This window comes from Lepisma saccharinum, chromosome 3 (genome assembly GCF_977018435.1).
Source record: "Lepisma saccharinum chromosome 3, izLepSacc3.1, whole genome shotgun sequence".
Classification (NCBI taxonomy): domain Eukaryota; kingdom Metazoa; phylum Arthropoda; class Insecta; order Zygentoma; family Lepismatidae; genus Lepisma; species Lepisma saccharinum.
In genome coordinates, this window is record NC_139231.1 from 41,597,847 (window position 1) to 41,612,612 (window position 14,766).

The 14,766-nt window shown below is 41.6% G+C and overlaps 1 protein-coding gene across 1 annotated transcript in view; it reads left to right on the forward strand.

Moving 5' to 3' along the window:
• The first annotated feature begins 3,467 nt into the window (after positions 1–3,467).
• The window catches only part of LOC145984989 (uncharacterized), a 112,645-nt gene continuing 101,346 nt past the window's right edge, over positions 3,468–14,766 (forward strand). The window contains exon 1 of the mRNA XM_083118470.1: positions 3,468–4,297. Coding sequence (XP_082974596.1) covers positions 3,748–4,297 — 550 coding nt within the window. The 5' untranslated portion in view covers positions 3,468–3,747. The remainder of the gene's footprint in view (positions 4,298–14,766) is intronic.

A 14,766-nucleotide genomic window follows, 5' to 3' on the forward strand; every position in this document is an offset into this window, starting at 1 on the left:
AAGGAGAGAAATAATTATCGAGGTAAGACGGAGCATGTTTTATACCCCTGTTATTGTTAATTGCACGTATCCAAGGTGGGGATGAGGTGGCTCGAGGCCCCCCCTCCCCTCAGGAAATTTTTCAATTTACACTAGATAAAATTAGATTTTTAGCGTCTTGAATAATGTGAAGATAATAAATTTATAAATCTGAGAGAAATAATTATATTATATAGCACATATCCAAGGTGTGAATCAGGATGCTCGAGCCCCCTACAGGAATTTTTTTCTGTTTACACTAGATAAAATTAGGATTTTGACTTCTTGAATAATGTGGTGATAATTTAGGAGAAATGATTATCGAGACAAGACGGAGAATATTCTTTAACCCTGTTATTGTTAATATTGCACGTAAACTTTTCTTGCGCTTTCGGTGTTGTCGCAGCGCACTTGAGCACTATGAAGAGACTTGTCAGCATTTGGAAGCTGCACAACTAAGGTAGGAGATTCATTGTAATTTCTAATCTCTGGAAGGCGGGAGAGGGTACGTTCTTGAATGAGAGAAGGAGTCAACTACTGGCAATATTAACGAATCGTTTTATCTGCGGAACGTTCTAGAATATAATGAGGATATAAATATGCGGATTCAATTTTTCGGTTGAACTGTACAAAGAATCGGTTAATGAGATTTCAGAGGTAAGTGTGACAATTCATACAGTCGATTGGTGATCAGATCAGTCAGCTTCCTCTGGTTGCTTTATAAGATATAGTGATTCGAAAATGAAGACATTGACGACAGCAGAACTTCCGGGGCCTCAGTGTAGTGCTAGTTCGGTTCGAGGGCCGAAGAGATCAAGGTCTCTCTCTCTCTCTCTCTCTCTCTCTCTCTCTCTCTCTCTCTCTCTCTCTCTCTAAAGTGAATATTTCAGCAGTACCGGATATTGGAGTGGTTTATTAAAACAGAAATAAGCTGCATAGGTCAACTGAAAATCAAAGTTTTGCGAGAACTAAATTTCGTATATGCAGTCCGAGAATTTCATGGTATAAAAAATCCTTTTGTTTAAGCCTACTGGGTTCGAAACACATTCAAACACTTAACTACCATAAAGAGACAGCCGAAAATTTTATGAATGTCGAGAAGAGAAAGCAAGAAGATGTTGCATTTGTAGACATTTTAGGCGGGAATTGCAGGCTCTACCAGGATTAAAATCAGGGCTCTACCAACTGAGCCACCTAGCCATCCTTGACTTCAACCGATTATTCGTTAAAATGTCTACATAGTACATATCCTGTGTATATCAAATCGTAAGGTGTTGCCTGTATAGTGAACAAACACAAAAAATATAGGCGAGAAAAGAAAACTGAGGAACATTCCCACCGGTTGAGGAGATTTTCTTTTCTGTGGTCAACAAGAGCTATTACTACTTCGAGGTGACAATGACAGTGGCCTAATAAGGGAGATTTCACACCGTGTCGCCTGAAGATTAGGTTTGTGCGGCCTTTTGTGTCGCTACGGTGTGAAACGTTGCTGTTGATTGGCCCATTCCAATCGACATGTATCGCGTGTCCCTTCGGTCTAGAACCTTCCTAAGTCTTGAAAATCCAAGTCACAATGATGGAAAATTAGGGCCTTGTTAAGGTTAGGTGTGAAGGCAGGCAGACGACAGCACCCTAAAGGATCGATCATACCCAAACCTGCAGGAAGAACGCATCTTACTTCAATCTCCAATACGGAATGATAAAAACTTCTGGTGAGTTGATTTTAAAAAATGTGTCCGAGATAAAGAGAGGTGTGCCCAGGATTTTCGGAAGGGAGAGGGGTTATGCATACTATTTTTGGTGGTCAGTCCCGATTTTGCCATTTTCTTCCTGTCTTTGACGTTCCTCTTTTTTTTTAAAAAAAAAAAAAATAGGAATACTGGGTCAAATGGTGTTATGACCTCACCAACCCTTCCTTGGGCACGTCACTGGAGATAAATGAGTAAGCATTTGATCATACTGGGAGACGAAACATTAGATGTGTTGGGAACGGAAGGGTTTTCACTGTGCATTAATCGTTTAGTGATCAACCTGTATTCGAGTAGACTTCCTTTGTTTCGTGTCGATATATGACAAGACAGCGGAAACTGTGACAGGCATTTTTGAACACTTGTGAGTGCTAAGGCCTGAATCTGAACAATTTGATGGGTTTCGGCTTTTATAAGAGCTGCAAACATGGGAGGACAAGACACGTTAGTGGTGTTCAGGCTCGAATCAGAGAGAAATATTCGAGAGCTGTCTGCGTCCAGTTCGCAGCCTACAATTTCAATCTCGCGTTGTCGCGTGGATTGTTCATCCCGTGCATGTGTAACAGCTTCGTAAAAACGCTCAAAGACACCATAGATGTTTTGATGCCTGATGAGAGGGAATGGAGAAACACGCATACTACGATAGTTCCAGCACACAATGTTAATACATGGAAACAGAGGAGTCGAGTTGTAAGAAACGTTCTTAATACATGTTAATTTCATGTTCTGATTAAAATAACAGCCTTACAGTGGCGACGATTTAAGGGATAGTTTCTCCCCATTCTTTTGCCTCAACATTATGGCCTCTCAATGTTAAGCCTTGTCCACCAAGAGAAAGTAAACTTTCCTTGCAACGTTTGGAACCCAATTGCCACCACTGGTCTTGAACATACAATTGTGAGGTTCTTAATATACCCCTTAAAAAATGGTGTTGAGCCCCCCCCCCCCCCCCGAAAGGAATTCCTGGATACGTGCCTGACGCCACCGATATTTCGGTTCAGAATATTTTTCTTGGTGTTAAAAAGTTTTGAGTGTGTGTCGATATTAGTTGTTGAACTATCGTAATCAATTTTATAAAATGCCTCCCCGATAGTGCAGTGGCAGCGTCGTCGCCTTGTAATCAAGTGGTCCTGGGTTCGATACCCGGTGGGGGCATGTAGTGGTTCGGATCCCACTTTAAACTGTAAACCCAGTCCCGATTAGCCTTCCTGTGCAACACCAAATCAATCAATCAAATAAATTTTATGAAAATCAATTGAAATTGATCTACGACAGTGATTCTCAACTTTCGTGAATTTGCGGCCCGATCTCAGCTGTTTTAATCGAAAATACTTTTTCTTTAACCTTGATACATTAATTAATATGTAAAAATACAAGCTTGTCCCACCCCTTCGCAGGCTGGACGTAGTATAAGCTACTACCAATAGAGGGCAGGAAGGTATACTAATATGACCACGTAATGCAAAATCATGTCGATAGATGTCGCGATCTTGTTTCTTTGGTGGTATTAGTTCATCATGACGTCAACAGATGGCAGGAAAATATCAAAGAATCGTTAAAACCCCAACCACCTTAACCCGGAGTCCACGACCTTCACGAACCAATCAGAGTTCACGCTCGCGTGACGTACTTGGCACGGAGACGTCGTGGAGGGGGGTGATCGCCCCACCTTGGTTTCAGGCGCACATGTTGTGTGTTGGCCTGGCCGGGTGACAGGCGGTGGCTGAACAGTGCAAGGGAGTTGGTGGGAGAGTGTAGATGTGAGAGAACAACGCTGGAACGAAGTTTTTTGGTGTTTTATTTTTTTCAGTTATTTTATTAAAAAATTGAGCCAGGGACGACGGATATTTTGTTGGCCCTTAGGAAAAGGCCTTTGTGAAGTGAAGAAACTGTTCGTAGTTTTTTATTGTTCCGGCGAGCTAGCGGTCGTTTGGCTTGAGTGAACGCCCAGTTCCTTTGTGTAGCTCACGACACCTCAGCAATGGATCACGATATAAATTTCGCTGCCCAGTGCCTCCTAGCAATGTCGCACTCCAAGGATCAGAATTGGACACCGCTACCGCTAGATCTGTCCAGGACTTCGAGAGAAAAAGCCAACAATGTAAGCAGCGTGCATTACAACAAAAGCCACATTGTTGCAGCAGAGAACATAGGCATTCCACCGAGCCTCGAACAAGAACCGACGAACACCGCGAACGACTCGCTGTACATGGTTGCCAGAATCTTGACGGACCTAACTAGAATCAAACAGGAACCAGTGCCTAATGTTCCAAGCGGTAACGATGACGCTAATATTCACCACGATAGGACTCCTGTCATTGTGAAAAAGGAAGCCGATATTTGCAACGAGCCATCACCGCATTCAAACAGCTCGGTCGGTGCAGCTATGGGTCGCAAATTATCGCCTGTTTTAGACAGCAGACATTCTTCCAGAAATTCCATACGCAAAGTTCACAAATGCATCTTCACGGGTTGTGATAAAGTATACGGGAAGAGCTCACACCTGAAAGCACATCTTAGGACGCACACTGGTAAGTTCAATTTACTTCTTTTTCTTGTTATCGTGAAAAAAAATAGCGTTTCATTGTGTGGCCTACGGCTCATTTATCGTGAACAACTTCTTTCTCTATTGAAATTGCACTGGAGTCGAAACGCGTCTCGGCACGCCCCCTCCCCCCACCTCCGCCCATCGTAGCAGACAACGCGGGGTGGACGTTTGCCTCCCGTGACAATCGGAATGGATAGAAACCTTTAAATTAATGACAATGCAAGCTCAAATTCTCATTCGAACCCATGTACCTTACCTTTCTAACTCGTTACTCCAACCGCTAGACCACGCTGGGTTTTAAATTACTTGCTCCTTGGCTGCAAGGAACCATGGAAATAGTGTATTGACAGGCGCGCCGGGAGGGGCGTCTCTATTTGGACTTAATTGAAAACAATAGTTTGATGTTTTGGCCTACCCATAATTGCATTCAAAATGCTTTTTCTTTTCCCTTCCCTCAAAAACTTTCCCTAGTGTCTATATTTTATTTATTTACGTCAATTTTATGCGCACTAGGATGAAGCTGAACAATGAAATTGTAATTTGGTTCATCCAGACGTGACCAGGGTTCCGACCATGGAACCTCTTGATTTCCCAGTGCTGCATAAAAATCATCTCAATGGAATCCCATTCTATACTCAAGAATTGGAGCCTAGTTTTGTTGAATGAGTAGGCAGCCAGTCATTGTCATAATAAGAAGTATACCTGTTTTTATTTTTTTTCGCGAATCAGAACAATGAGGATGAGTAATGTTATGATTAGGTGAAGTTGAGGCACGGACACTCAACAAAGGATCACTCGAAACCTAGTCCAGGATTCGAACCTGGAACCTTCGATGACGAGATCGTATTTTAAGATCGTATACGACCCCACCCCCCTTACCCGTCACCTTGTAATTAAGTATCCTGGGTTCAATTATCCAGTGGGTTCACCAGGGATGGCTCAAGATAAAATTTTCACCTGGGCGAGGTGGAATTTTGGCGCTCTCCACCCCCAAATTTTTACTTTGCCACCTCTCTAACTTTCCAACCTCAATAAAAAATATGACGGTTTTAACGAGAATAATTGTAACTTTCTTTTTTTTTTAATCCTTAAGTGTTGCTGTTAAGGAAAACGTTCATTGTAGGTATGTGTTTATTTAGTACCTACACAAAACTTAAAAATTAGCTCCATGCCACATCTCAAGGAATAAGGACCTGCCACAGCGGCTTTTTCATTGGGTGACGCATGGTCAGCGAGAGCATCGAATCCCATTGCCGATGCTTTCTGGCTTTCGAGACCGGAGCCGCTACTTCTTTTTTTTAGTATCTGCCCAATTGTCTTCAATTGTCCCAATTGGATCAACGTCGCAATTGTAGGGGCTCCCACCGGGAATGGAACCCGGGGCCTCCCTTATCAAGGACGAGAGCGCCAACCATTTTGGCTATGCGGGATCCCCTTAATACCTATTTACATCTATAGCTACATGTTTTTGAAATATGCTTATTATATTGGGCAGTAGTAACTTCATTTAATTTTTGTTTACACAAAAATCCAAGTCTTTTTTGAAAACAAATATCCACGCTTAAAATTCAATGTTTTGACGCTACTCAAGGGGGAATTTCCGGTTTGGCACCCCAGGCAGTCGCCGTCCCTGGTGCTCACGTCAGTTTGGATTACGCTCTAAACTGTAGGTGCGGTCTTCGTCAATCTGTATGTATATAAAACGAACTCTAAGCCATTCTTATTTTCATTTCGCAGTATATTTATATTGTCATATGTATAAATCAGTGTTCTATATTGAAAAGTTATTAATTATTTCTATTTTGGTTCTTTTATATCGGTTATCTAGTTCTTGGGTTAATCACGGCGATCAAGTGATTCTTTGACACTTTCCCACGCTCGTGTTAATCGTTAGCGCAGCGATAACAGAATTATTTACTGAGGTAGAGGGTTTGAGCAGACGACATGGGCGAACACTGGGCGTTCTTTGTGGGTCACAGACGGATTCTTCCGTATGACGTGTCGCTGTGCTATCCTTTCTCTTCTGGACACTAGTTTTTTTCTATAAATCCCTTTTATTTGCTCTAGAAATCAGCAAGTACTGGCTACCTTGTTTCAAAGAACAAAAAATAACCTTTGTTGAACAACTACCTTTATCCTTATATTTTGGTGATGAAGATGTGGAAAATTCCATCCCCCAGTCTTACGCATAACTAGACCGAGGTTAGGGGGATAGAAAGCAACGTTCCTTGGTGTGGATCTATATAATGAAAGTGATGTTTCCGTCATCGATATTATTTAATACTTGTTTTTCTAAGTTATTGAATTGACTATGGCAGGACTAAGTTCAGCTGTTTCTGGTCTACCAATTAATCCCTAATACTTCTCTTATATGGTATGAGTGATAAAAGAGCAACTTCCTGTACACGGTATGAGTGAGATACAAACAATAATGTTGGGTGCTTTACTAGACTTTTAATATAAATGTTGAAGTGGTATCTGTAATTTTTTATAGCTGGTAACACCGACTATGTTTTCTCGGGGAGTATTTAATGGATTGGTGTAAGTGAGCAATTATCATACTTCAATGGCAAGAGTTCCTCTCACTATTTACTGCGGCGAAACGTCTGTTTGGATTTGCAAAGCGCGATAGTAAGTGTTATGATAATTCAGTCACTACACAACGCAAAAATTATGTTCTTTACCATAGTAATTGTGTATTTCAAGCCGAAACGAATCCAATTTATTTTTCAGTTTTGAATCGTGTACTGCTGGTGGTGAATTGCATCATTATCATGTAATCATTTCAGATATTATATATGTTCGCCTGTGTTCAGGCAGCTCTGCATTTAAAAATCGAATCTGTGCGATGCGGACGCATGACACTGTTGCCAGTGTATTTTTTTTGTTAACCCTCATACCTCCCGAGCGTTTAGGCACAGGGCCAAAAGGATCCTTTGTCAATCTCTTGGCACTGGTTATTGCGTTTTTAAAATTTTTTTTACGATGGTCAATAATAATAGGAGAGAATCTTTAACTTATTTTGTGAATGTATTTTTTGGTGTATCACAATCACCCCCCCCCCCCCGCCCCCTTCAGCCCTTGAACAATAGGTAGCTTTAGCTTGCAACACGCCGCAAATTAGAGAAGGGTCAGGGACAATGAAATAGCTGCATAGCTATCGTCTGTTGTTCATGGATCTTACTAGACGTGAGCTGAAGTCTGCAAATCAATAATCATTCTGTGTGTGGCTTAAAAATTAGGGGAGGTGTAGCGAGATGGATTTTACTCAGATTTTTCCATGAGAAAGAGTAACGCTTACACCTTGTAGAAGCAGCATTTTGTTATTATCGTTCATATTAAACATGGACAAAACGTCTTGTAATGTATGACGTTTCGTGGTAGGATTAATATGAATACTGTGCTGCAGTTTCGTCTGACTGCCACACGGCTGTTTGTGTTTCTGCGATCCCTGGCAGGATTGTTTCTGTTATGTCGCAGAATAAGTGGCTAAAGAGCGTGGTGCTGATCACATCACCTCCGCTATGGCCGAGATGGAAAGCGTGTACAGTGGGATCCATGAGTATTACCGTGTAAATTGTCCATCACCATGTTCGTGCACTTTATTCGACCCAATAAGAGCTCCAATAATGAAAAGAAAACTCAAAACAAGCTGTTGACCAACTTCTGCACCAGCATACATAAATATCCATCGCTTTAAAACACATAGGATGTAAGAGAATAATTAATAAAAATAGTCATGGAAAATTTGCAAGGTAATACTCCGAGTTGTAAATGCGTGCCCCGTTGGTCTCGAAAGTCAAGCCTCAATTTCGCTACGACACCAGGGATCTCCGGTTCGAATCCCAGCCTGGACATGGTGTTCTTTGTGAGCGTCAAAATTAATACCATCGTTTGGAATCGCGAAATATGTGATATAAACAACATGTTCATTGCACAAATTTTCATAATGTATTAAGGCAAACAAGCTAAGAAAGCTTTTCTGTTTGATGCCTCTCGTTTCTACACTACGAATACACGGAAATGTATCCTGCAACTGAGAGCCTCGGTATCGTCTCGATTCAACTAAATAAGGCGAGGGTGTAAGGGTATCAGTACCAACATTACCATAAATATAACATTTGTGTTTGTTTTTTTAATGTTGTAGAAAGTTGGGGGACGAGAGGGTTGGAGTTCGATGATAGTCCTCTGCATGTTTCTATTATCACATAATATCCAGTTAGAACTGGAAATCCCCGTGCGTTCGAATATTCATAGTATTTTATCGGGTGGAGATGCAGAAAAGCAACACGAAATTGTTAAGACACGTACCGAAACGCGTCTGCCTTGCACGTCGTTGTGGTTGTTTAACCTTAGTGTCAGTGTCCGATTGCTAATCTTGGCCACAAGAGACCGCTAGTGGCAAATTGTCGTGCACCTGTTTGTCGGGTCGTGGTTTTGCTGGCTTGTGTCCCAGGTACGATCGGAATCTACCGCGTGTGTGGAGCTGTTGCACCTTAACAGATTTAGAACCCGGTCTTGTGAAACATCTGAAGATGCTTGTTTTCAACTTCTTTTGTACTTGGCGCGGATTTGCGTTTCGCATGCTAACTGCGAGAATGCACCATTGGTAGTGTTTGTTGCCACTTGTTACAGGACTACGTCTCTCTGCCCACTCGAACTCATTGTTTACCAGAACGAGACTAAACCGAGAACGTCTTTAGATTCGAGATAAGACTGACAGTATTATCATACAAATTGTATATCCCTAATTTCATGTAAACATTATCAACTGTTTCGTTCGCGTATTGCTTAAATTATTATTGTTCCTCGCATTGCATAAAAGTGAGTTGATATTATTTGGTTTGTAATATTTATGCATTCCACTGTATTATTTTCAGTCTTTATTTCTCGTTTATGAATAAAGTAGACTTCGAAGTTCTCCAGTTATTTGAATTATAAGTATTTGATCCCAAGGCCAACTAGCATAACATCAGTGAATTATTTCATAGCCTAATATACAGGGTGTACCAAAAGTCCCATTACCCCCCCCCCTTTGAATTGTAGACAAACCTGCAAAATGTTATTTTAACAGCATGCATATGATGAGAAGATGGTATACCATTAAATCAGACCAATGACCACTATTTACTCCAGAGGATCTGTGTGCACCCCGCCATTTTCATGGCACAGTATTATTTGCCTCCAGGTGCGATGTGAAATCCTCCGTAACATAAGATGTCAGATCTGGATTTCGAGGTGGCCATTTTAAGAGAATTCCTCGATGATGTGTTCAGAGACAAACGGATTGGACGAGGATCTCCAGCACCTTTAAAATGGCCACCCAGAAGTCAAAATCTGACATCTTGTGATAATGCGCTATGGGGGCACATCAAACAGAAAGTCGCCCATAATCGTTATCGGTCAACTGAGGAACTTCAAGAAGCTGTTCGCAGTGCGTTTGCTTCCTTCACGCCCGCCAAGTTTCGGAGGATTTCACATCGCACCTGGAGGGGAATAATACTGTGCCATGAAAATGGCGTTGTGTACACAGAGTAAATGGTGGCCATTGGTCTGATTTAATGGTATACCATCCTCTCATCATACGCATGCTATTAAAATAATATTTTGCAGGTTTGTCTACAATTCAAAAGGGGGGGGGGGTAATGGGACTTTTGGTACACCCTGTATAAATAACATCGCCCTTCAAAGCAGTATATTTCTTGTGTCTGTGACTGCAATTTCCGGTCGTGTCTTTATCAGGGGTTACATTACAACTTCCTAGTGAGGTAGAATTTTTCCTTAGGATAAGACATTCTTCATACAGTTTTCTCTCTGCAAGTATTATACAGTGGGATCCATGAGTATAACCATGTAAATTGTCCCATAACCATGTACGTGCACTTTATTTGACCCAATAACAGCTTCAGGAAATTAATAGAAAACTCAAAACAAGCTGTTGACAACTTGTGCACCGGCATGCATAAAAGTCCATCGCTTAAAAAAACATGGATATAATTAAGAGAAAAATTAATGAAAATAGTCATTGACAATTTTCACGGTAATACTCATGAATCCCACTGTACTGGCAATGTTGCCAGTTAGGTGCCAGCTAGGAATGCATTTCTTGAGCAATGGGTTTTAAATTTTGTTGAAAATTGTAAATATTACGATTCGAGCAAAGGAACTTTGGTTTGAAAGCAATATACTCGTCACACCTCTAGTGTGTTTTGCTTGTGGCATGTTACAGTGCTGTATACATAAATGCGCGCCGATCTCCGTGGCGGAGTGGTTAGCAAACAGCTTTTCGTCGGGTGATGAGTGATCATCAAGTGGAATTCATCGCCACTCTTATCTAACTTTCCACAGTCCACGCAATGATAGAACAGAACTAGACTTTCGAGCTACAAAAAAGAGTGGACCAAAGAGGAGGAGCATAGTGTTGTTGCTTTGTTCCTTTGCTCTCAGTCATGAATTGTGCTTCGACCACTGACGTACTGTCCGTTCGCAGTTCAACTAAAATGGTTGGGAAGACCAGAGCTATTGCCAAACCGTTGCGACTGCTAAGTTCGCGATGCGGTTCGAAACAAAGACCAGTCGTCTCCATGGTAACGAATCTTCCTCGATTCGTCCAAGGGCCAACTCAGCTGTTTTCTACTCTCCTAGAAAAATGGCAAACGACAGCTCAGAACTCTCGTCACTGGGAGAATCCGAGTGGCGAACTAATCTCGGTAGGGTCATGCCGGAGACCCGGGTTCGATGTCCGAGGTGATGATTTTTTCCAGCTTTGTCTACATAAGGCGGCTCTATGGCTCACCCAGTCTCAGACCAATGGGTACTTAGAGAAGCGGTCAGGTTAGCCGCTGATTACATCACCTCCAAACAGGGCCTAGATCGACAACATGTTAGACCCTATCTCCACCACATACCTCTATGTGCCTTCATGGCAAGGTGCAACGTGCCTTTGGAACTTTACTTTGCCTTTTATCTTCATATTGAGGTATACCTGAATCTCACATACCCAGTATTAAGATTTTTATTATAATGCATTACTTAATATTTAGTACGATGTTTTTGTATCGAGTTACCAAAGTGTGGGTTCGTCCTATTCAGTTAAAACGGTTAGATAACGTCACGTGAATTATGATAGAAATATGATTGTATCTGTTTTGTGCACTTAATTTCATAGGCTATATACCCCTGTATCTGTACTTTAACAGTCATATTTTTTTAAATTTGCGAGGGCGTTCAACCAGAACATAAAAGTATCCACTTTGGGATTGCAATCACAGCAGCCGAAACGAAAAAAGATGTTTCGGAGTTTCGCCCACCTTCCTAGGGGGCAGCACGGTTCAATATACGGTAGTTTCCACAGAGTTGCGTCGATAACGTTTGCCAATTCAAACATAACGGATTCGAAACGTTTGAGCGACTTCTGGCGTGAAACTCTCGAGGCCTGTTTTCCCGTTATGAACTGCCGATTGGGCGTTCGTGTCCTTCCTAGTTTCTCGAGTTGGTAGCTTGCCTGGCCTCCTTCCAAAGCGAAGTGGCTTCGTAGCGGTTTTTAAGTAGCGCACTTGTATTTCAGAAGTTTAGGACTTGATAGAAAAAAGCTCCCGTGCTGCAGAAGCGTGCATTGCGTTTAACCGGTGTGAAGTTGTCTTGTTCGGTTTCTTGGTCACATAATATTGCAGTTATCTTTCTTTCGTCTTTGCTTTGAGGCGTGTGCGAGAAATGTTCACCTCTGGCAACAAATATGGCTTTTTGTAAATCTGAATACTCTCAAGTTCGCCGCCATGTTGGATTTAATTTGTTGAGTTGAGTTGAGTTGGTGTTTTAAGTCCACTTTATGCACAGTAAGGCTAATCGGGACTGGACCTACAGTTTAAAGTGGGATCCGAACCACTTGTGCCTCCACCGGGTATCGAACCCGGGACCCCTTGATTACAAGGCGACGACGCTACCACTGCGCCATGGGGCAGGCCCAGGATTTAATTTGTATCCATCTTTGTTCCTTGCCGTGGTTTCTGCCTTTGTTGGATTATGAGGATGGTTATATCAAAATGATGGAAGTTTGAATTGTTAAGGCCACTTTATACACAGATAGGCTAATTCGGACTGGACCTACTGTTTAGAGTGGGATCAGAACCATTGCACAATGTGCCTACACCAGGAATCGAACCCGGGATCCCTTAATTATAAGGCGACGACGTTACCACTACTCCATCGGAGAGGCCAAATTGATGAAAGAACATTCACAAAGAAATGTTCATGCCAAGAATGAACTCGAACCCGAAATTTTCGCATGCAAGACCGTGGGTCTTAACAAATGGTCTATGATAAAAAAATATATAATAAAACATGAGTACAATGTAAAATCATTTTAAAGTTTATTGTGTACTAAAAGTGATAATTTTGTAAAACAACGCTAGTGATAGTGTATATCCTAGCTAGGCTAGGTCACTGGAAGGGAGCAAGTCATTCAATTCGCTAGGAGTTTCTTGTCAACGTCAGTTCTACTAATTCGAGGCAAATGGACATTGTTGCCAGGACTGAAATATTCTGACTGAAATATTCTATAAACTCACCAACCGTCCTAGTTCGAAATGTTCACTTGTTCTTGCGTACAGTATACCAACACATAAAATTTGATTGATTAATTGATGTAATTATTTTACTTCGCTTTTCTGCCATTTTTGGCTAATCGCGAAGATGAGGATGAATGGTCATAAGATGAAATGGATGAAAGGACAGTCACAAACATAAAAAAGACAACACGAGGCCAACGGAGGATTATACTGGCCGTGACTCCAGACGCCAGAGACTCGTTATGCAGTCCAGGGTGTACTATGTGAAAGGAAGGTTGACATTTAGGTTGCTTTAGAAAGGGTTGCCCCTTACACCCCACCAACATTGAGAAGAATATGTAATAGTTCAGTTCATTAGTATTCAGTTGTGGATGTGGAATGCGCTTAGTTGCGGCGCCAGAAGGGGCAAAGTTACTAGAAAACTGATAATTAAGCAAAGTGTTACTCCAAAATTCAAACGTTTCGCCAGTACAACTGCAGATATGGCCAACCACGGTGTATTGGATGAAAATTAGGAGTTGCTGTCTTATTCCCAAAGAAGCTGGAAGGCGATCCTTGATTGATGGCGCGCGTCAGGAGAGTTTCCCTTCCATTCTGATCAGACGAGTTGCAAAACTTGTTGATCTTGAGGAGAGCTTTCGCTTCTTGTGGAAGAGCAACTTTGGGAGATGTGCTCAGGTGTTCCAGACGCACGAGTTTTGGGTGTGGTTGCTTCTAGAAGGTAAAAAAAGAAGCAACACAGAAACGTCTTCCGCCGCCCATTTCCTCAAAGTTCTTTAGAAAGATTTTGTCTAGTTTGCTGGAAGATTATTGGTGACTTGATTTTCCAAAAGTAACTCGAAACAATCATCTAACATCATCCAGTTTAAGATACAGACTAAGCGCTGTTCAAGATTGAAACATGCCATGTACCAATTATGCACACACCAATCTTGGATAAATGTTTTTTCAACATTTTTTAACTACCAGACATTGCTTAATGCAGAAGCATTTCACCAAACACCTGTGTAGGTAACATGAAAATATATTTTAAATTACATTTAATACACTACTTTTAATTTTCAAATAGGCATATTCGAAGAAAATATGTAGAATTAGCAAAGATGTGGACCAATTTAGAATATACGGCTACAAAAATATAATCGAAGATCGAGAATGTTAGACGTGCTTTAATAGCGAATAATAACAACTTTACTGTGACTTTCCAGCTGTAACAAATTGCGGTTTTGCTGTCATAATATTGTGTCACAATATTCATGTGATGTGATATTGCTGCAGTCTTTTAGAATCCTATAAACAACACGAATATGTCGTTGTGTATGTTTCTTTTATTATCAATCATTCTCATTGCCGCGATTCACGTAGAGTTGTGTAAAAGCTACGGAAAATTAAGTTCCTTCTTGTGCTTATGGTTTTCATACATCCACCCGACGTCATTTCTCGTCAGCGAATGCCCTTTCACCGCACTTGATTAACCAACCTGTGCGTATCCGCCGTGACCCGTTATTATTCGGGAACGTTTGTGTGGATGTTTTGCTATTTCGGCAGTCGTGAGGCAGGCACCACAACGCGAGCTGCCAGGCCAAACTAGGCGAAAGCTTCAACAGTATCGACCAATTTCGCTACGGCTTGCCCCACGCTCGAGCGAGGGAGTGCTGAATCAGGTGGGCTGATAAAGTGGGCGTGTCGCTTTCGAACGCCCACGATTTGCTGTCCGAATTTCGACCGAGTGCAGCTTTTTGGGTCGAAGTGGATATTTCTGTCCTTCCCGACAGCAAATTACAAGTTTTCCTTTTTAAAATGACAACGATTTGTCAACGTGGTACGCCCAGCACGAAAACAAGTTGAGAACAAGCGAAAGTAAGATTAGGTCGAAAAACCCGCG